Genomic DNA, 21,039 nt, shown 5'->3' on the forward strand with positions numbered 1-21,039 from the left:
CCGTGACGTCCATTGTCGAGTCATACGCGCATCTTCTCCGGGCAACAGGGTTGCTGGCTTGCTGCCTGTGACGCCTCGTTGGGTTGCAACACCGCCGCTCGTGTGTCCGCTTCGTCGTTGCATCTACATCACCGTCCCTTGTGCATCGATGACTGTTCAGCGCAATCATTGTTGCGTCATCCATCTGCACAAGGTCTTCATCCTGCTGATTGTGTCTTTGTCATTGAACTGCTGCCACCCATGTCATCGCTGAGCCCTGCTTGCCGGCCGCCCCCTCGTGTTGTCACTGAACCCTACTCGCCAACGCGTCTACTCCCGCACTGCTTCTTCTTCATCCAGCAAAACCACGTTTTCAGCATCACCATCGTCTCATCCCTCCTACTTCGTTCGCTCCAACAACCGCGTGCTGCGTCGGCACCTTCTACACCGCTGTTCTACGCACCGCAACTGTCGTCGAGACCTTCTCTGCTAGTCCCTCCTAATCTAATGAATGGTTCGGGCCCTCTAACTTGTACGCCCAGTATTGGCAACACCGACGCGTGTTTTCGTCCCCGACGCGATTTGGGCCTGGCAAACCTAGCCCGCGCCTCAGCGCTCAGGAGGCTTGACTACATCGACTTGTCATCGATCCTCCCATTCCTACTCCGTCTGCCTCGATTGCGTCGTTGCCTTTCTTCTACGTCCACGATGACCCTGACTGTGTTGACTTTGGCAACATCTCCTCCCACGACAAGTACCTCGACGCGTCTCTGTCATCATCATGGCGCCTCTTGTGTGCCTGCAGCTCCATCGACACTGCAACCTGACCACAACTACGTCAACCTCGGCCATCTACATCACAACTTCTTTTACTACGGCTACTGCACCCTCATGCTCGGCTACCTCGACATCGGAACAAAGGGCTACGCCTTGCATTAGGACTCATCGACTTCTTCTCCAACCACCACCACTACATAAACTTTTTTGGAGGCGAGCGAAATGGGTTAACCGAGGCAGGCATCACAACCGCCTCGGTCTAAAGGTCTCAGTAAATCAATCTTTCCCGAGGAGGTTCAAATGCCCGCCTTGGTAAATCAAATAAAAGACACAAAAAAAAGAAAACTCATGGACAAGCCTAGCGATCCCATCCATGGGCCCGCCGAGCCCATCCACGCGCTGCCACTCCACTCGTCGGATCTGCACCGCCGCTCGCCGGATCCGCCAGAGAAGGAAGGGAGGGAGGGTGCGGGAGAGTGGATCTGCCCTGGAGGAGGAGATCCGCGCCGCCCCTGCCTGGAGATGGCCGCGCTGGAGGAGGAGATTGGCGACGCCCCACGTCGGATCCGTGCTGCCCTTGCCTGGAGCCGCCCCTTCCCGGAGAGGGCCACGCCGGAGAGGTGCCAGGGTCCACCGTCGCTGCCAAGCGCACGGCCTCCAATCGCCGGGGCGCATGGCCCCACTCCCTCCAAGGTTCACAGCCCCACTCGCCGCTCGGGGAGGAGAGAAGGAGAGTGTGGCGGCACCGCTTGGGGAGGGGAAAAGGAGAGGGAGAGGGAGCGGGTGCGCTCGGTTGTAGTGGGGAGAAGGTGACTGGCAGTGCCATTCGGGGCAGAGGGCGCGGATGCCTATGGATGATTGTGAGCTAGGGTTTAGTGTTTGTTTATATAGTCGAGATGGTAGAGGGCTGTTGTGGGTTAGTGGGCTAGGCCTGATTTACGGTGGTGGACGCCTTATAAATGACTGCCTCCGTAAATGATTTACCAAGGCGTACATTTGTAACCGCCTCCGTAAAACCGAGGCGGACATTTTTGACCGCCTCGGTAAATAAAATGTCTGCCTCCATAAATGCATTTTGCGAGGTGGTTAATTGTGACCGCCTCCGTAAATAAAAATGTCCGCCTCCAAAAATCCTCAGGCATTTTACGAGGCGGTTGGAATTTTGTGACCGCCTCGGTTAATAAAAGGGCACCGCCTCGCAAAATCATTTTTGTAGTAGCCCACAACATACGCGACACATCGACTGTTACGAGTGTGGGGGGATGTTAGCTTGTCAGCTTCTTCTCCAGTCTCACCATCAGCAGCGCTCGCGCTATGACTGCGAGATGATGTCACTGTAAAAGCGCATTCTTAGTCGTTGCACAAAGGTTGGGATGGGCATGGTGTTTGCTGCCAGTATGATCTGGTCCGCGGTCCAAGTCGAAGTTTAGATTTTGACATCGTGCACCTTGTGTCACCGTGGTATGTGAGATGGTAGAACATGACAGAGGAGTGGCAATGGCGATCCTCTTGAACGTGGAGGATCCATTGTGAGCCGTCTCATCGTGCGCCGTCCGTCACCGTCCATTCTTCTGTTGTTTTCTTACACTAGTAGCGACTATGGCGATCCATTTAGGGGTGAAGACCGGGGCGGTGAGTGGGCTAGAGGGGTCCCAGCACTCCATAACTTAGATGCTTTTCCACTATACCTCTTAATGATCTAGTTAATGCCATATAACTAAAGAGTAAATGCCCCCCCACCCCAATTGACATTTGTTCCCCCTAATCCAAATCTCTGGCTTCGCCACTGCATCCATCAGTGCGATGTTCAAAAGCTGGGGAGTTCTGTATCCAGTGAAGGGTCTGTTGGAACACCGTTGTAGTCTCCAAATTCTGGAGACGCTAGAGAAGCTGGTGACACGCCCAGAACGACCGACATAGAAGAATGGTGTTAACTGAACAAGGAAACCGAGAGCTGTTAGTCTGTCACCTTTGAAGAAACACTCCCAGCAAAGCCTCGTGTGGCTACTCTAGAGGATGAAGACAGAGTCATCAATCCATCACACCACCATGGAGTATAAATTCTGTTCATAGCAGAGACTGAAACTGAACCAGAGTAAAGCAAAAACTGCCAGGCATTTCTTCTCTTCGCGCAACATCTGTCGCTCAGGCTGTGGCATTTCCCAAACACTTCGAGCTCACTATATTTTCCTGGCACCGTCAGTAACACAGCTGACTGCCTCCTGCGGCATTTACACAAACAACTGCACTGCAGAGCATTTTCATATTGTAGATCAGCTATGTGCTTATATTGAGGTCTGCTCGAAACAGACAGCATGAAAGGGGCCTCTGACCATCATGTTTTACAAATGTGTTGTACCATCTGTTTTTGAAGAACTGACACCACAGATTGATTTCCGTCAGTTGGGGAGCTCATGGTAGTCAAGGCAATTTCTATTCGCACTCGTGTATTGTAGGTTCCAACAAAAGGAAGTAAAAAGCCTTCGGAATCAACGGTGCTAGACCTTTCTATAGTATCACGTCTACTGTAAGTCCACAATGCAAAAATACAAGAATTACTTTTTCTATATTAATACATGTCGGGCAGCATTTCTGCTATAAAAAAAGAACCACAACAACACGCAACCACAAATGCCAGCAGTCGTAGCCTGAGTGAGCAAATTCTCCTATCACAAGCAGTTTCCGAAGACCATGCTGTATCATTCAGCATTGGAAGAACCTAAACTCTAGAAAAGGCATCTGCTGCAACCCATGTCGAGTGAGCAAAGTGGACACGCCCCCTCCATCCTTGCAAAAGCCATTGGCCATCCTGGGAGATCAGAAAGTCCTTGTGGTGGTGCTTCATGACCATATCTTTCACTACCTCTACAATGCTTGTCCTCAGTGGTAGCTGTCTCAGGCCAGCCCGTTGGTTTCGCGTCTGCCATTGCCTGTACCTCTCAGGGCGTTCCACTAGGTACGCGCCTTCGCAGCTGAGGGCATTCACCGCAGAGCGTCCAAGCACGATCTGCTCTAGCACCATTCGAGATCTACTCTCCCTTGGGATGGTTGCATCAAATATGTCAAACAGTGCCATGTAGTAGAACAGCATCTCTCGAAACCGTGACAGGAAGGACGAACCATATGAACAATTGTAGACGCTCTGGATGAACACATGTGGTCGCATCTTGCTGATGTTGTTGAGGACGATATCCCTGGGGCTTAGGCCATCAAAGGATATGCACTCGTCCATCAAGGTGCTGAAACTGAAGAGGTCATTCACGACAAGCACCTCATCGGCCTCTATGTTCAGGTCCTCGATGCAAGCGTCCTCCCAGTTTGTCTTGATAGTGTGGAACTTGAACGAAGGCAGACCAAACTCATGGGCACATCTGCCGAGCCGGCACCCTATTTCCTCGATCTTCTCGGTTGGGTAGGATTTGGGCTTGGGGAGGCCTATGGCAGTGATCTTCACCTCTGGCAGGGCACCTTCTCTACTCACCAACGAGCGGAGCAAGCCTACCCATTGGTATCCAAACTGCATACCATAATCAATGATGTGTAGCCTACTCTTACCCACCATGGCCTGCATGATGGTCATCTCAGAGAAAGCAAGTGCCACCTTGTTGAAGCAGCAGGCTTCACCGTAAAGGTTGGAGGCCTTGATGAACTCCACAACAGACGGTCGCTCTGCCATTTGCAACTCCCAAAGCAGACTCCCCGTGCCCACGAGCCGTGCCTCTAGCCCCTTGGTGAAACATTGGGCCAGCCTTTGAGTGGCGTCCCCTGTTTCTGATGCATGATGCATGATCTGCTTCAGCAGCTCTCGTGCCGTCGAGTGATTGTTCACCGCCACCTCCTGTGCACAAGAGATCATCAACCTGCGTATGTCCACCACATTGTTGTCCCTCGTCTCCTTGCTACCACTATTCCTGTTTTTCTTTTCCACTTCATTATTGTCACAGGTGACATGGAGGTTGTCCATGTCCCTGATGCATTCCTTGTAGCCATACAACATCATTTCATCAAGCATCTCGTTGGCCGAGTTCTCCTCTGGCTCCTTGATCACTGTCATAGCTTTGCTGGTTCTTATCTCCACTTGTAGATGATCATCCCTGCTATGCCTCTTCTTCACCCCGCTGTGACTGCTGCTTTCCCTGACCGTCTGATTCACCAGCTCATCCCTTCTGAAGTTGTCTTTGGGCAAGAGCCCGTTGGCCTCTTCCATGCCCTTGAAAAACGCCCCCACAGCATCTGTGCCCTTGGATAAAGCCGGATTGAGCTCACTTTCATCAACATTGCCTTCATGCAAGAAATCGTTGGACCCCTCCCTGCTGCCAGTGTTAGTGCCAGAGGAAGGGGAAGACAGGATCTGAGCAAAGGGCTGCTGCACCTGGAGTAGCGCAGGGTGATTATTGAGCTGCTCGTCAATATCATCATCCAGGAGCACGTGTGAGATGTAAGAAAGCATCATCTCATTAGGGACATGATGCTGGCCCTCGCTGCTGCCATTGGGCTCCTGGGGAAGGTCGTCGGTGAAGACAGGTGGGGATGGTGGTGGCTGCTCCATGAGACCCTTGCCGAAGAATACCTCTGGTGTGGTGGCCATGGTGATCAATGGTAGTGCAATCAGTGGATCAGAAGCCAAGATGAACAGAGGACTTTTAATTTGGTCAGTGGTTCCTACGGAATGCAAAAGATGATGGCTACCTGTAACTCCAATGCTGCATGGATAGTGTGGAGATGATGGCTAGCGATTTTTCCAATGTTGCTTGGCTAATGGTTCCGAAAGCTAGCTATTACTTATATTCAAAAAAAAAAAAAAGCTAGCTATTACTTTGGAAAGACCGTCGAATCAATCCCCATTTGTTTTCCCCTATTGAAAATAACAAAGCAAGAAGATGCTGTTGTGCAATGCGAAGCACATTTAAATAAGCTTTACAGGCTAACGTAAAGTAATAGTGATCAGGAAAACAGCTGAGTTTGGAGTTTGGACGCAAGCAATAAACAGCTTCAATAGGTGTTTATATATTTTTTTGCAAATGTGAGAGAAGGTACGTACGGGACGGCAAGCTTAGAGGCGCCCGCAGCGCGAAGGAAGGCTCTCGCTGGCCTCGGCATTTCCGCAAACAACTTACGCCCGCTCCCCTGGTGGTACGGCAGCACCTGCTCTGGGGCTCCGGGGCTCTGGGCACAGGCAGCACTCCAGAAGAACACACCCCCAGCAAGAACCGCTCCAGGCGCTCGCTTTCCACCAGCACCACGCCGCGGCCACGGCGTCTCCATGGCCACTGTTGGCGCTCTCCCCTTCCGGCGATGTGCTGCCTACCTTGCAGGCTCGCACACGTCGGCTCTGTTCCGCCTCTCGAGAGACCGTAGTAAGGTGTAGAGCGCGTGCGTTGTAGACGTGGCGCGTGCTGCAGGAGCCAGCGAGCGAGGAGACCCAGAGAAAGGAGCGGGCCGACGGGCAGGCGGCGGAGCGGAGGTCCCGCGAGCGAAAGCTAGAAGAGGAAGAGAACTGAGAACTCTCGACGATCTAGGCCGCACGCGCTCGATCGGACGGCAGATAGGCACCGAGTAGGGTCAACGGTGTTTGAGAGAAACCGTGCGTCCACCCCCCGCCGTGGCTGTGGCTTGCCCGAGCGCTGCCGAGCTGAATTCCGGTCGTCGCCCGCCGCATCACGTGTCCGTCTCGGAAGCCTCCGCCACACACGGGCGTGGTGACGCCGTGGTCTCCTCTGCAACAGCAAACAGCATCAGCATGGCACCACCGGACCAGGTGTCCACTGTGGACGACCATGAGAATTTCCGGCGGTGAACCAAAATCAGCGATCATCCTCCATGAGCTGAGTTTGGACGTAATCAAGCAAGCAATAAACAGCGTCGGTAGGTGTTTTCTTTTCTTTTCTTTTTTGCAAATGTGAAAGAAAGCTTCCTATCTCCTCTTCTCTGCAACATTTTGTACACAAGATGCATATTAAGCTCGGCTGGAAACAGAAGACATGGAAGGGACCTAGGATCAGCTCTGTGTGCTTTGGTTGAGCCTTTAACCAACATGCCAGTTGCCAGGCTCAATCTCCCTCTGCATCACTGCATGTACCGATGCGAAAAGAGATTCTATTTGTTGCAATTTTGTATATGTGGCGTTTACAATACTATTGTCACAATTCACATACTATCATTATTATCTTCATAAAAGACTATGGGAAAAACATCAACTGCACAGGAAAACATTAGTTCACAGTTTGCATGGTCATTTTTACATATGGTTCCTCCAGAACTATATATAACTGATAATGTGACTCCACTACCCTTCTCTATTGCTGCATGCCCTTGATGTTGCGAAGCATGGTAACGACTTCAGACATATTAGGTCGATTTTCAAAACTGCTAGTGCACAACAGCGCCAACTTGACACATTCTGTGATCTGAGCTCGGGCATGCTTTGTAACATATAGTAATTGATCAATAAGCTTGTGCAGCCTCTTCCGATATGTGCGTGCCTGAAATAATTCACAAATTGGTATATGTTAGAGTCTTTAGTAGCAACTTTTGAAGTATATACAGCTCAGTCACAGTTCTGCAATTATAAACAAGAAATGATGTCCGGAATAATAACGATGCGACCAGGAAGTTCAAGGCAACTCAGAAAAACATCTGGCAGGAACATTTTTACACTATCAATAAGACAATAACCATGTTGTGAATGATGACGCTAACGTGGTAACCTATTTAATGGAACGCACTTTTTTAACAAAAATACACACAAAATCAGGAAGTAGCAGCCCTAGATATTTGCTGTTTATAAGCCCTGATCAGCTTTCCAGTTATTAACTCAAGAAATATAATGCCGAAGCCATACACATCTGCCTTCTGTGAGATCTCTCTGGTAGCAAGATATTCAGGAGCTGCATAGCCACTAAAAGATGAAGATAGGCTCATTAGTTCATCATGCCAACATGGAGTGTAAAGGAGAGTTGCTTCTCTAACTTAATTGTTGTATCAGATGCCTGAGATGAGATCTTACTATGTGCCACACACGGCCACCTCTTCAATTGCATTTGGAGCTAGCTTCATAGACAGACCAAAATCAGAAATTTTGGCGTTCATTTCCTGATCCAACAAGATGTTATCCAGATGATTGTCCCTGTGGACAATGCCCATCTGGGAATTCCCATGTAAATAAGCAAGACCATCAGCTATAGCCTCAATTATTTGAAAACGTTTAGACCAATTTAGCAACTCCCTTTTTGTTTCATCTACAAAAAGACATAAAGACATTTGCAACAGCAATCATTGAGCGTACCATTGCTTCACAATGAGCAAAAAAAAATGAAAGGGACTTAGAGAACTTGCCAGCAATGACAGATGCCAAGCTTTTATTTGGCATGTATTCATAGACAAGTATCGTTTCTCCTCCTTCAACACAGCAACCAAGTAAAGCAATTATGTTTTTATGCTGAAGATTTGGAATGCCTTCAATCTCAGTTCTGAACTGCTCTGGACCTTGAGTTGAAGATTTATTGCGTCTTTTGACAGCAATGTCAAGACCATTCAACAGTTTGCCCTAAAGAAATTAAATGCCAGTGTTGAAGAACAAATCTAAAGATGTATAAGGGGACTATAAATTTTTCAAGCTTGTAGGCTGCTGGAGTACTGGTATTACTGAATGGTAAACCAAGAGAGCAAATGCTTTTGATCATTAAACACGAGCAAGGTGCCACATGAGGGGCCCTATCACCACGTGGAGGGTGTGTTCTGAGAATTCTTTTGACCTGGATGTCATACTTGAACAGTTCAAGAACTCATTTGATCATAAAGATTGTCTCAAAACATTACCTTGTAAACATGACCAAATCCACCAATTCCAACCAAGTTTCTTTCTGATAAATTGTCTGTAGCAACCAAAATCTGAGAGAAACTAAAATGCAGCAACTCTTCTTCTCGATCACAAATGGTATTTGCTACATCTCCCATGTTCATGCCGTGGCCTGGTTTACAGGAAACCCCACCAAGTCACTGATTATAAATAGCAGTCATATGTGTTTGAAAGAGTAAAGACTAACTTACAGATATCATCCTCCTAGTAATAATGCAAACTAGAGTATAACTGAAGTAGAGTAATAATTCAAAGCTTCCCTTAAAGTCTAAAATCAAAAGTGCATAACTGCATATTCAACAGAGTTATGGAAGAACAGATGAGGGGATTTTCTACATCAAGGGGTCCTCATTCTGGTTAACTTCTATAATTTCTTAAAATGAAATTGACAGACTGTTGGATAGAACGAGAAAGTAATTTTTCCATGCCCTGGTGACACAAAATCTGCATTGATTACATCAAAGGTTATGCTCTATTCTACCTTTTCATCAAAATAAAAGGCATCAATATGTGACAAATATGACGAAATTATGTACATTCAAATATATTGGCAATTGACATGTTTGTATTCCAGAGTTACATAGATGTATTAGAGAGTAAGGAACAAATAAAATCTTAGTGACCCAATATGTGTGACATGAACTTAATACAACAAAGTTAACATAGCTGCTAGATAAAATTGCATAATATGTGCATGTTAGCACTTCGCAAATGACAAAAATACTTTGCAACCCTCCATCCAGTAAAGAGGAGGAAACAAAATATGAAGATCCTGATGGTATCAGGAGGTTCAAGCCTACGAGAAAATGAGAGGCTCAATCATTTATGAGTGCATAAGAAAACGGTTTTGGAAGAAAATAGTACGGCAATCATCTGTCTAAAGTCGCCCTTCATGGGCTTAAATTTTTTTGAGAAGATAGTTTAACTATTACTATATTGAACAAGGTTGTTTCATGAAAATCTGCATCAAAACTTCGATGAAGTTTTTTTTTTCTCAAACATGTTCTCTGCCGAAGGATGCTGCAGGATTGCTGATGTATATTTACGTGAAAATTGCACTTTTTAAATCTGCACTGCAAATATATAGCACAGTGCCACAGTTAGAAACAAACAAGAAATTGTGGGGTACGTGCATGGGCATACCTAGATTTTGCTGTCCCCTAGATTTTAGGACAGGATGAGAACCTGAATCTTCAAATATAAATGCTTTGAGGTCCTTAGTTGTGAGGCTGATACAGTACCAAATATACAGAAATGATAGGTTATATGAATAAATGACATCAAGACGTGGCTGTTTTTTCATGAACAATCAAGACTTCTATTCAGAGAATCAGAGGCAATATGTTTCATTTGTATTTATGGGCACTGGGCAGGGCGGATGAGAAGAAAGTTTTGTTGATTGATGTAGCACATAACTAGTATCACACATGTTGACTATGTAATAGGTCGAGTTCGACTAATTAATCATCTCCACCAGAGTTGTACACCACGACAAATACTGCATAGACAGTGCATAAATTTCATATTACAAACCTTAGCATATTCATATTTTGAGCAGAGCTATGTTGCTCTACAAATTTTATTTCGTGGAGTACTAGCTAAGATATTTATGAATTGTTCAGTGTAAACCTGTGATGAAATGGAGGTAACATGAGGCAGGTTTACAGCGGTCCCAAATCCCAATAAACAAGGGGATCATACATCAAGAATGTGACATGAAAAAGGGAAACCATTGATATAATATACCTACTGTCATATTGCGAACGCACTGTGTGTATCCCGCCTTCAGTTTCCTTGCAAACGAAAATTAAGAATAAAAGCAATAAGATCCTTGGAGCATAACTTTTCCCTTAATTAGAAAATACCCCAGGAAAAACTGCTATCGACGACATTTTGAATCTTAAATTTTATACAATACATGGTATGTCACAATGGGAGGTCGATGTTAGCAAATATTTCCCCATGAAAAGCATGTAAATTGGCTACATGCTGCTCCTTATATTTAAGTTCCTTTGAACTAGATTTTTAGACAACTACTAAGCCTTATGCAGTTTTGTGACCAAGAGGCTTGAGTTGCGTAAACCATCACTAATCTCAGAGGTTTCCACATAATGCTATTCTCTGATTGACCAAAAAAATCAGCCAAACTGAAAGTTAAGAGTTGCACTGAGCACATGGTTACACTAGAACAGCAACTTTTAATTTTTTTTGATCTGAACATGTTGCAGGCATGGAATTTTGAAACATGACAAGGTCAAAAATCCGTACCTCTGTACACAAAGGACGATCTCTGTTCAGAATTCGCTCCCATGTACGGGTGGTGTCAACAAAGCTGACAAGGGGGAAGAGCTGAAGGTAGAAGGTGATCTCGTTCTGCACCTCACGGAGTTGATCAGCCTGCCTCCCTCCCATAAAGCAGCTGTGCAGGTAGCTGCCCTCCCGACATGACGTGATGAGCAAGTACATGTGCCGAAGCGTCTCCTCCAGCTGCTCCACAGGGATCCTCGTCTCTGTGTGCTGCATCAGCTGCGTGCTCTGGAGCTGCTGCAGAAGATCTCCGATCATCTTTGTACGCCGTGCCAGCAGCTGGCAGGTCTCCCGGTTCCTTTTAACTGTCTGTGCGGCCTCCACGGTCATTGAGATCAGACCGTACGCATCCACACCAGCGAGCTGCGCGATGCTGGCTACCTGACCCACGCCATTCGAGAGTGCCATGCTCTTGGGGGCTGGTTTGTTACCTGATCTACCTCAGTCCTCAGAGACTCCAAACAGCTAAACCTGAGAAGAAGCGGAGCTCCATTCTTGAAGAGAAATCACGGGATAATAGCCACTTTACCTGACTCTTGAGGACTAATTTCCACGAAATTTGCAGTGACTCTGACAGGCCAATATGGGCCACTTTGGAAAGAACACGGTATCGAAACTTCTCAGTAGCTTCCAGTGAGTCTTCCACTAGGTTGCATGGTCTTCCATCTTCATGCACTGAACATGAGGCTAGGAGTTTTCCAGTGACTACACACTTCGCAGCTGTTGACACGAGCCAATGTGTGACTACAGGCTATTGCAAAACAGCAATTATTGCTTGTTGTCTTCCCAGGAAGACTTTATTGAGCCCACCTCCGCTGCACTAAGACATCAGAAACAACGGGTCTCTTCTCCATGGATAATCTGCCACGTTGCAGCATTTGTTCAAACACGTTGAGGTCAGGGCCCTGCCACCCCCGGTACCACCTGCGCTCTGAAGGACAATTTCCTGTTCGTGGGCATTTCCACAACACCTGCGCTGTGGACCAAATTCCAATAAAACTGACACCAGCAGCGTGGCAGGCCAAGTTGATTTACTTCATGACGAACAGAACAACCAGTTACATGAGCACAAGAAGGTACGTACTGGACGGCATGCTGAGGCGCTGGGAGAGCGAATGAAGGCTCTCGCTGGCCGTGGCATTTCCGCAAACACCTTACGCCCGTTCCCCTGTACACACTAGTACAAGGTACACCGGCACCTGCTCCGTCTGGGGTTCTGGGCACAGGCAGCGCGCCAGATGAACGCGCCCCCCAGCGAAATCCGCTCCAAGCGCTCGCTTTCCACCAGCACCACGCCGCGGCCACGGCGTCTCCATGGCCACTGTTGGCGCTCTCCCCTTCCGGCGATGTGCTGCCTACCTTGCAGGCTAGCACACGCCGGCTCTGTTCCGCCACTCGAGAGACCGTAGGTAGGTGCAGCGCGCGTGCGCGGCAGACATGGCGCGTGCAGGAGCCAGCGACGAGCCCCAGAGAAAGGAGCGGGCCGACGGGCAGGCGGCGGAGCGGAGGTCCCGCGAGCGAAAGCCAGAGGAGGAAGAGAACTCTCTCCTGCGACGCGACGACCTGGGCCGCACGCGCTTGATCGGACGGCAGATTGGCACCCAGTGGGGTCAACGGTGTTTGAGAGAAACGGTGCGTCCAGCCGTCCCCACCACTTGGTTGGAGCCGCAACCGCTCCAAATCGGTTTCTCCGTCAAAATAATCCAGAATCCCATCAAAACTACTCCTTCCATCCACAGAATTATATAACTGTGATATTTATGTCAAACTAGCTTAAATTCGATTAAAATTATAGTAAATAATATTGACAATTATGTCTTCAATTTAAATTTATTATAAAAATATATTACATAATTAATTTAAAAATACTTATTTTATATCATAAATGTTATATTTATGTTTTTTATAATTTTTGTCACACTTTAAACCGTTTGACTTCTCCTCGAAAAGTGAGAATAAGAAGAAAAAAATAATCTAAAATTGAACTGGGAGTCAGGAATCATGTACCGTGAGGTTTGGACTGTGTTTTTTCCGTCACGGGCTCCTCCAATCTACGCTCACTATACATATCACCACTCTGTCGCTTGCTCGGCTCTCCTCCATCCCTCAGCTCTCTCGCGCACGCGCTTGGTTGCAAAACTCAACCGTGGCCCTTCTCAGCCGCTCGCCTCTCGCCTGCTCGGGGCTACCTCACTCAGTCTCTTTTCCTTCCTCGTCGGATAGCGGAAAGGAGAAAGAAGGACACAAAGGTCCTTTTTTACACTTAGAATTGCCATAATAATCAAGGTTATCAAACATCCCGGTTCTACCATGCTCTAAAGTTTTTAGACTACAGATTATGAAAAATCCTGATTAGATTACTAAGATAAGCAGTTCCAAGCCAGGTGTGGCTTGCCCGAGCACTGCCGAGCCGAAGTCGTCGCCCGCCGTATCACGTGTCAGTCTCGGATGACGCCACGCCATGCACAGGCGTGGTGGCGCCGTGGCCTCCTCTTACCACTGTAGAGTCACACAGCTAATGCTAATTCCATACAAATTACACCAGGTGCTAAACTATATCGAGCAGGGCAATCACCACCTACAGCATGCATGGTAATAAAAGCATAAGGAGCTGTCGTCCCTCCAAAACTTCGTAGTATCTTGTCCACAACATCTTCTGAAGGACAAATATTGCCCCCGAGTACCATGAGAAATCGAGAAGAACCTGTCTGATGTTGTGGATATCGAAGGCTCAGTATTTACTATTGTCCCACTCCCTAATCCATCATTCCACTTCAACAACACTGCAAACTAGAGAAACTAGAGGCGTTCTAATGAGGAGGTTACTCCATGAATTTTAGAATTTAATCGAGTCCAAACAGAGACACTAGAAAATAAAAAGAAAGTATCCAGCATCCTTATCATATTTTTACAACAGAGAGTGAGTGCTTGCACAAAAGATATTGAGTACAACACATTGCATGACTGGCAGCGAGGAACAGTTAACTAGCCACATTGTTGCTATTATGCTATATATTTTGCTTCTTCTCAGGGATAAATGATTGTATCATCAGCATCCATGTCACTTGAACATCAGCTGAAATATGAAGAGCTTTCTTCTTCTTCGGTCAAGCACACTGCACTTATATAGCTTGTACTTGTTGCTGTTTCAATGTCATCTTCTGACCAACCCCTCACTCTGTAACTCCATGGATCTTCATGTGGCCTAGGCACAGGTAAGGTCATACTCTCAAATTTTAGCATCATGAGAACATCTGACATAGTGGGCCTGTCAGCACGATTAAATTGGACGCATAGCAGTGCTATCTGAATGCATCGAAGTATCTCAACTATTCGAGATTCGTCAGATAGTGAGGGGTCAATAAGCTCCACTGCTCTGCCCAGTGACCATAATTTCCATGCCTGCAAAAGTCATAATCTGAAATGACTAAAAAATCCCAGTATTTAAAAAAACACTGACAAAATTAGGCAGAACATAGAATAGATCTGAATAGAAAATTTGGGGTGTCTTTAAAACAAGGGAATGCTGTTGGGTGTGGAGCTCCACAGTACTGTGAGCTATTGCATATAGGGAAACCAGATGCATGTCCTAAGTCACTCAACGAGCTTTGCTACATGGTAAAGCAGAATAACATGCATCAGTGCTTGCAGTGCATAACTATTACTGCACATTTAGATATGGTCTAGGAGCAATAGGACAATCTAGGATTACAGTTACCAAGTACTTCGACAATTTTACTTACATAGCCAACCAAGGATGCTTGCCTCTCTGAGCCATATGTAGCGGGTAGTGCAGTTATTATCTCAAGAAGAGTTACACCGAAGGCATAAACATCGCTCTTGGTTGAGATAATATTCGTGCAAAAATATTCAGGATCCATATAACCACTGAAAGACCAAAAAGATTGAAACCATTTAATCACTAACACTTAGTCACGATAGACAAGAGCATTCATGATGGACAGGAGCATTAGGCTTTTCTTACCAAGTTCCTACTACTGCATCCGTTGCTTTCTCATCTTCATCAGAATTTAAGACTTCGGCTATGCCAAAATCAGTAATTACAGGAGTCATATCATGATCTAAGAGAATATTGGTTGGTTTCAGATCCCGATGAACTACTCGTGCTCGGGAGTGCTGGTGTAGATAAACTGTGCCATGGGCAATTCCTTCAATTATCTGAAACCGTACAGGCCAGGCGAGTGAGCAACCTGCTCTAACCTCTGCGACAATGACAGCATTTAGAGTGGGCAAATTAAGCAAAATAAAGTAAAAAAGAGTATCAAGTAAAGGGAATATTAAGGTGAAATGTACCGTGAATTTTATGGGATAAATTTCCGCTTGTCATATATTCATAGACAATAATCCGATTGTCTCCTTCAATGCAACAACCGACAAGTTTAATGATATTTGCATGCTGAAGATTTCGGACAATCTGAAGCTCATTTTGAAAATCAGATACACCAGATGTATCTTCTCGTCTGGTTTTAATTGCAACATGAACCCCATTTGACAATACACCCTGAAAAGGTGAAAAGAAAAGTCTAAACATCACCTGTCTATATCTAATCTTCATATTTATACAGGTGTATTGACCTGAGGAAAATATTGCAATTTTTCGGTTGCTAAAAAAACAGAAGTATCTTTAACTCAAAATGAAGAGAATACAAACAAGTGGCACATGTATAAAATAATCAACAAAGGCAAACTAGTAGGTGCATTGTCTATGTGAGTATGTTGCCAGTTGCTATACTGTGGAGGGGCTATTCCCATCTTGGTAGTATTGGTATGTGAGCGGTAACTTATAAGTATATCCCCAACTAAGGACCTGCAGATGCTACAGATTGCACCAGAGAACCAAGCATGTACCCTACCTTGTAAACATTACCATGGCTGATTCTTCCAACGATATTGCTAGATGAGAAATTATTTGTAGAGGCAGCCAGCTGAGAGAAGCTGAAAACTGTAAAGCCTGCTGGATAAAAGAGCCATAGGATCCATACTCAGTAGTCAGTACCAGAAAACTTTTCCACATAGGGGATTGCAGTGGTTGCGAGCTTCTTTACATAACTAGCTCATCTTTTACTTCAAAGCATGCATAACATGTATGATAGGAATTCATTCTAATGATAATTAAGTAGTTTTCTAGAATATTACCTATTCCTTGATGACCAATGAGACGATTGATGGACTGAGCTGTTGATGCCTCCCTTTGTACCCACCAAACAAGCCACCTAAATGGATTCCTTATACTTGGCAACAATTCAGCATTCCCATAACCTACAGATAGGCCTACACCGGTGAGAACGGCAATCGAAGACATGACAAACCAGTAAAATAATTTAAGTTTCATCATTGTACCAACAAGATTGATATCTTGGAGGAGAAAGCATTTATCATTTTTGTAACCAACATAGTTGGACAAATATGACATCAGAGAATTCATGGTTTTAAACAGAATATTTAAAAATATGCTATTTTACTTTAAAGACCTAATTCATCCACAGAAATTGCCAATGGAAATACCTTCTTGCTGTTGCCCAACTGAAAGTGACTCAGTTCCTTCTCGAACTTCTGCTGATTCATTTTCATCAAAAGCACTTGCTTCGGACCTGAACATTGTTTGTAACTCATTAGTGAAAGCTAAAAATTGAGTAATTTGAAACAAAAAAATGGCAATCATACTTTCCAGTTCAAATCTATTAAGGCCATCTATGTAAGAGATGAACTGTGATTCTAGAATGGCCACAATCATGCTGAACAAGAGGATCAGTACTCGTGATTCTACAGAAAACTTTTGACCTCTGACATGCATAATTAATCCATAGAACGAATATATTCTCTATAGTATTAAAGTCTTCCTAAAAACAATGTTCAACAAATGACATTAGACAAATTAAATTAGTGGCACCTTTAGCTTTGCTTTGAGCAAGATCCTTGTACTCACTCAACACATGATGTAATGTAAACTATGTGAATAAGATGCACAAATGTGGCGTCATGTCAAGGAGGAAATGCATATAATAAAACCATACCAAGCATCAGCACTTAAATTACTGGTAAATGACCCTAGAGCCTCTTCTGAAGCCTGAAATAAAGAGATCATAATCATAGGAGATTAGAACCATCATATGGAGAATCGATGTTGTTCCAGAATGATGTAGTCGATCCCATTTGTGGTTTGAAATAGCAAGCTCAGTCTATTATAATACTACTTCAAGAAGAGCATAGATGCTGTTCTAGAATGATGTAGTCGATCCTTTTCCTTTACAAAATTGATCACTAATATGAGTGAAAACATTAACATCTCAAATGAAAGTGATCATATAATAGATTAATTACAAAAGTTACTTTCATGTTATTACAGATTTAGGACTTTAATAGTACAATATCATTATAAAGGTAACAGTCAAAAGAATTTTTTTAAAATAGCCTTGGTTCCTCAAAGGACAAGTAAGGATTAGTGTAGGGATTATTTGTACTCGTACAGTATTCAAGATACCGATAACCATGGTTAAGTAGATCCCAATTCCCAAGCATAAAGCTAGGATTTTCCATTGGAATAACGTAGAGTTTTGTTGAGGCAGCTCGAAATCACTCTATCAGACCATTATGTTAATCATGTCTCAGAACTTAAATGTACGTCCTGCTTAGTAAATTTACAAATGACATGGTTAACTTTCCCTATGAACCCACAACTAGTTTGTATTTACTGAGCAGATAACCTAGCTACCAATGCTGTATAGCCAATATAAATTGCCAATTGTAATGCTGGGACCTTGACTCTACAGAAATGTTGAAAAGCTTTCATAGAGGAGTTAGCCTAGCTAGTGAACAGAGCAAAGCCATCCATGAAAGAACTTTAGTTGTTTGGTCCAGTAGTAGTTGTTCTTGACTTTTTTTTAGGATCTTTTTCTGAGTCTACATCCTTTGCACCTGTACATATTTTATCCTCTCTTTTATTGATAGAAAATATATACCATGGGCTTCCCTACTGGTTCAATCAAGAAACAAAAATATAGGATAGTTAGGAAATTATTTTTCCACGTCATATATACGTTACATACTCGACCAAAGCTCCAGAAAGACTTTCTGATGAGGAGTGATCCTGCCATCTATGCAAACAACTAGATACAGATCAAAATTTGGTTCATCTAATAGGATAGGAAAAATATTCAGACAATTATAAACTGTCCTTTCACGCCTTTAACTGAATCACTTCAATAAGCATTCACTTTAATGAAGTCATGAGCTTTTATATTACCATTTATTTAGTTTCTAGACCCTGTTATGATTGGTGTGCGTGGTTTTATGTTTCTACAAAATACTTAATTTACCAGAAAGGGGTCCTAGATGCGTTCTACTGCTTTGAAATGGAGATGTAAAATCAAGAGCAACGATAGGAACAATACACTTTCATATGACTAATTCAGCATCTTTACCTGGGGCTGGGCACCTCTGCAAAATCTGTTCATAAAATATCTGGTGTCGATGTGGCTCATTAAAGGGAAGATACGGAGATATGAATCAATTTTATTCCGTACATCGCGGAACTGTTGAGCCCGATTTCCAGCCATGAAGAAGCGGTATATGGTGCTGCTCCTCTGGCAGGATGTGACTAGCATGTACGCTTGCCGGAGTGTGTCCTTCAATCCATCTAGTGGTCTACTAATCTGTGGGGAACTCATCATTCCTGGCTGCTGAAGCAGCTGCAGTAGGTCGCTGATTATCATCACATGGTTTGCAAGCTGCCTGCACTCCTCCCTGTTCCGCTGAGCAGTTTGCACAGCCTGGATGATCATCCAGATCAGCCCACCAGCGTCAAGTCCTGACAGTTGTGCGACAGTGGCAGCTTGGCCTAGACCATTCCACAGGACCATCTTGGATGCAACGCCTGTTCCTGCACGCATGTATACAAAATGTAGCTAGGTGACTAAAGTCCATCTGATCCAAGAGAACAACAAAGGTTCGTGGAGCTGCTCGGTGGAACAAACCAAGCACTAACCTTTTTCGTCACACTTTTACTTCAGCTGATACCCGTGGGTGCAGGCTACAATGCGCTCCATTCCTAAATATTCAGCATCGCCCAGGCTCCTGGACACACAAGCAGCGATTGACAGTGACAAAGTATACTAAAATTTATTAGGAAACCAGTACAGAAAGGAGTTTGGTCACTTACTCGTATATCATACATAGTCTTCAAGAGTATATTCTTGTAAGTCAACAGGTAGGCGTTGAACGAAATTTCCGAGTAGATAACGCATAGGCACTCTCCAACGAGAATTCAGTCATCCATGATTCCAACCCGCGCCGCCTAGCGGCCCGGCGAGTAAACAAGGCGCCACGATCACCGCACGAGGTGCAGGAACCCGTCTAGATTATTAGGTTTGATGGGCACAACCGCACAGCATTTCTAATTCACCACCACGCGGAGCTCTCCGCTGAGGCATTTCCTCAAACATCTCCTCTGCTCTGCCCTCCCACCACGGACCCGCGCGGCTCATCCGGGTCCACCGCGAGGTGGGTCGTCCCCGCCGCGAGGCTCGCGGCGCCTCAGCGAGGATGCCGTGTAGGTGGCCAGCATGCCCGCGCCGCGCCGGCGAGGAGGGGAGAAGGAGCGAAGGGAGGAGGCGATGCCCGCGGCTGTGCAACGGTCCCCCATTTTCTAGGACCGTTTCCGGCCTTGTGGATAAAAAACAGTAGGTAGGCCTTCGGTGGGTTCATTGGGCCAACATGTGACCGGCCCAAATAATTAAGAGCCCAAACCAAGGTAAGGATCCCCTCATCATAATAAATAAAAAAGGTAAGGATATGCAAACGCTATAACCATGCACCCATGACCCAATGAACGCACCTCCTATCATAGGCAATAGGCCTACGATTAAACCATTCAAAGTACTTACATATATGTAAATTTTATGAGATTTGTTGCTAAATTTAATTATCATTGTTCATAAAAATGGTACATTCGTTCCTGTTCATCCACTTGAGATCTTTTTTTCCTCAAACAAGTGGAACGATTGCGTCTCATCATTACAAAAAAAATAAACAAATATTTCCAGTTCATGCTCAAACTTTACACGCACTTGCTCCCTAACTATATCCTAGTTAATTTTTTATCATGTACAGTGTGCGTGCGTGTTAAACGTCTGTATCTGTACTTGTGTAATTCGTAAAAACAAAAACAAAAAGATGGTACCGTGTTTGGTAACACGATATGGACCCAAGATATTTGTTTTATTTTCTAAAAGTATTTGTTAAACTTATGATTATTTGACTTAAGATAACTTTAAAAAATGATTTAATTTAAAACTAAGGAGTACCTAGTAAGTTTAAGAACTCAAAACTACAAGTAAAAAGTTCGAGGACCGAAATAATACCCCTCGACAATTTTACTCTTTATATATATTATGGGCAAATATACTTGTGCATTGAAATGTTTATCTGGATGACTTGTGGCTTGGAGATTTAGTTAGCAATTATATCATGCTTTTCAATTTGTCCGAGAAGTGAGAATCAAACTCTGTACTATGCTTAGACGCTTGCTGCTCTAATTCCTATGGGTATATGAGGTTTACTAATTTATCAATGATCATAACCGTGTCATGCATTTCAATTAGTTTTGAGATTGGACTCTAATCCACACCATACATTGCATGGACACTTGACATATCCGAGTATGTGAGAGTAGTGCAGCGATTAATTAAAATAGGAGCCAGGATTGGTGATCGGCGATCCGCAATTGGAACGGACATCGAAAGTGCATAAGACACACTTGTTCGCTTATCAGTCTGGTTTATCGGTCATGGTACAATATTTTTCTCTCATAAAAAATCAGCGAACAGTACTTTTCAGTCGGACATCGAAAGTGCATAAGACACACTTGTTCGCTTATCAGTCTGGTTTATCGGTCATGGTACAATATTTTTCTCTCATAAAAAATCAGCGAACAGTACTTTTCAGTCGGACATCGAAAGTGCATAAGACACACTTGTTCGCTTATCAGCCAAGCGAACAGGGAGTGACATACTGTCCGTCAATTACTATGGGTATATAATATTTCAGATCCATACGTCGGGAAAGATGTACTCATCTTTTTTTATGAAGTTCTTATGTTT

The 21,039-nt window shown here is 44.7% G+C and overlaps 3 protein-coding genes across 6 annotated transcripts; all 3 read right to left on the reverse strand.

Moving 5' to 3' along the window:
- Positions 1-3,171: 3,171 nt before the first annotated feature.
- Positions 3,172-6,252, reverse strand: LOC136485883 (scarecrow-like protein 14). Of its 2 annotated transcripts, XM_066482693.1 has the most exons (2): positions 5,798-6,252; positions 3,172-5,328 (listed from the first exon to the last, which is right to left on the reverse strand). In XM_066482693.1, exon 2 carries the CDS (start codon positions 5,303-5,305, stop codon positions 3,476-3,478), a length of 1,830 nt encoding a protein of 609 aa, XP_066338790.1. In that variant the 5' UTR covers positions 5,306-5,328; positions 5,798-6,252; the 3' UTR covers positions 3,172-3,475. The 2 variants fall into 2 exon arrangements, with proteins under 2 accessions (XP_066338790.1, XP_066338789.1); XM_066482692.1 differs by lacking the exon at positions 5,798-6,252 and having other exon boundaries at positions 3,172-5,501.
- Positions 6,253-6,883: 631 nt separating this feature from the next.
- Positions 6,884-12,478, reverse strand: LOC136487378 (putative G-type lectin S-receptor-like serine/threonine-protein kinase At1g61610). Of its 2 annotated transcripts, XM_066484538.1 has the most exons (9): positions 12,006-12,478; positions 10,883-11,897; positions 10,361-10,407; positions 9,758-9,843; positions 8,575-8,726; positions 8,092-8,302; positions 7,763-7,994; positions 7,598-7,654; positions 6,884-7,238 (listed from the first exon to the last, which is right to left on the reverse strand). In XM_066484538.1, the coding sequence occupies exons 2-9, from the start codon at positions 11,327-11,329 to the stop codon at positions 7,043-7,045; spliced, it is 1,428 nt and encodes a 475-aa protein (XP_066340635.1). In that variant the 5' UTR covers positions 11,330-11,897; positions 12,006-12,478; the 3' UTR covers positions 6,884-7,042. The 2 variants fall into 2 exon arrangements, with proteins under 2 accessions (XP_066340635.1, XP_066340636.1); XM_066484539.1 differs by lacking the exon at positions 7,598-7,654 and having other exon boundaries at positions 7,109-7,238; positions 10,883-12,478.
- Positions 12,479-13,775: 1,297 nt separating this feature from the next.
- Positions 13,776-19,565, reverse strand: LOC136485884 (receptor-like serine/threonine-protein kinase SD1-8). Of its 2 annotated transcripts, none has more exons than XM_066482695.1 (11): positions 19,101-19,565; positions 18,927-19,015; positions 18,364-18,821; positions 16,957-17,009; positions 16,448-16,533; positions 16,079-16,201; positions 15,796-15,893; positions 15,236-15,443; positions 14,907-15,144; positions 14,665-14,809; positions 13,776-14,323 (listed from the first exon to the last, which is right to left on the reverse strand). In XM_066482695.1, exons 3-11 carry the CDS (start codon positions 18,799-18,801, stop codon positions 13,994-13,996), a joined length of 1,719 nt encoding a protein of 572 aa, XP_066338792.1. In that variant the 5' UTR covers positions 18,802-18,821; positions 18,927-19,015; positions 19,101-19,565; the 3' UTR covers positions 13,776-13,993. The 2 variants fall into 2 exon arrangements, with proteins under 2 accessions (XP_066338792.1, XP_066338791.1); XM_066482694.1 differs by having other exon boundaries at positions 15,796-15,896.
- Between the last annotated feature and the right edge of the window lie 1,474 nt (positions 19,566-21,039).

The sequence above is a fragment of the Miscanthus floridulus genome, chromosome 10, assembly GCF_019320115.1.
Source record: "Miscanthus floridulus cultivar M001 chromosome 10, ASM1932011v1, whole genome shotgun sequence".
Lineage (NCBI taxonomy): Eukaryota > Viridiplantae > Streptophyta > Magnoliopsida > Poales > Poaceae > Miscanthus > Miscanthus floridulus.

Excerpts from the sequence above, each read along its gene's own strand:
- LOC136487378 (XM_066484538.1), bottom strand. The coding sequence starts at position 11,329 with ATGGCACTCTCGAATGGCGTGGGTCAGGTAGCCAGCATCGCGCAGCTC. Across the intron at positions 8,727-9,757 it reads TAGGGGACAGCAAAATCTAG|GCCACGGCATGAACATGGGA; the intron begins GTATGCCCATGC and ends CCTGTAAACCAG. Across the intron at positions 7,239-7,597 it reads ATCTCACAGAAGGCAGATGT|GCACGCACATATCGGAAGAG; the intron begins GTATGGCTTCGG and ends GAATTATTTCAG.
- LOC136485883 (XM_066482692.1), bottom strand. The coding sequence starts at position 5,344 with ATGGCCACCACACCAGAGGTATTCTTCGGCAAGGGTCTCATGGAGCAG.
- LOC136485884 (XM_066482694.1), bottom strand. The coding sequence starts at position 18,801 with ATGGTCCTGTGGAATGGTCTAGGCCAAGCTGCCACTGTCGCACAACTG. Across the intron at positions 16,202-16,447 it reads AGTTGGGCAACAGCAAGAAG|GTTATGGGAATGCTGAATTG; the intron begins GTATTTCCATTG and ends GCCTATCTGTAG. Across the intron at positions 15,444-15,795 it reads GCCATGGTAATGTTTACAAG|GGTGTATTGTCAAATGGGGT; the intron begins GTAGGGTACATG and ends TCACCTTTTCAG.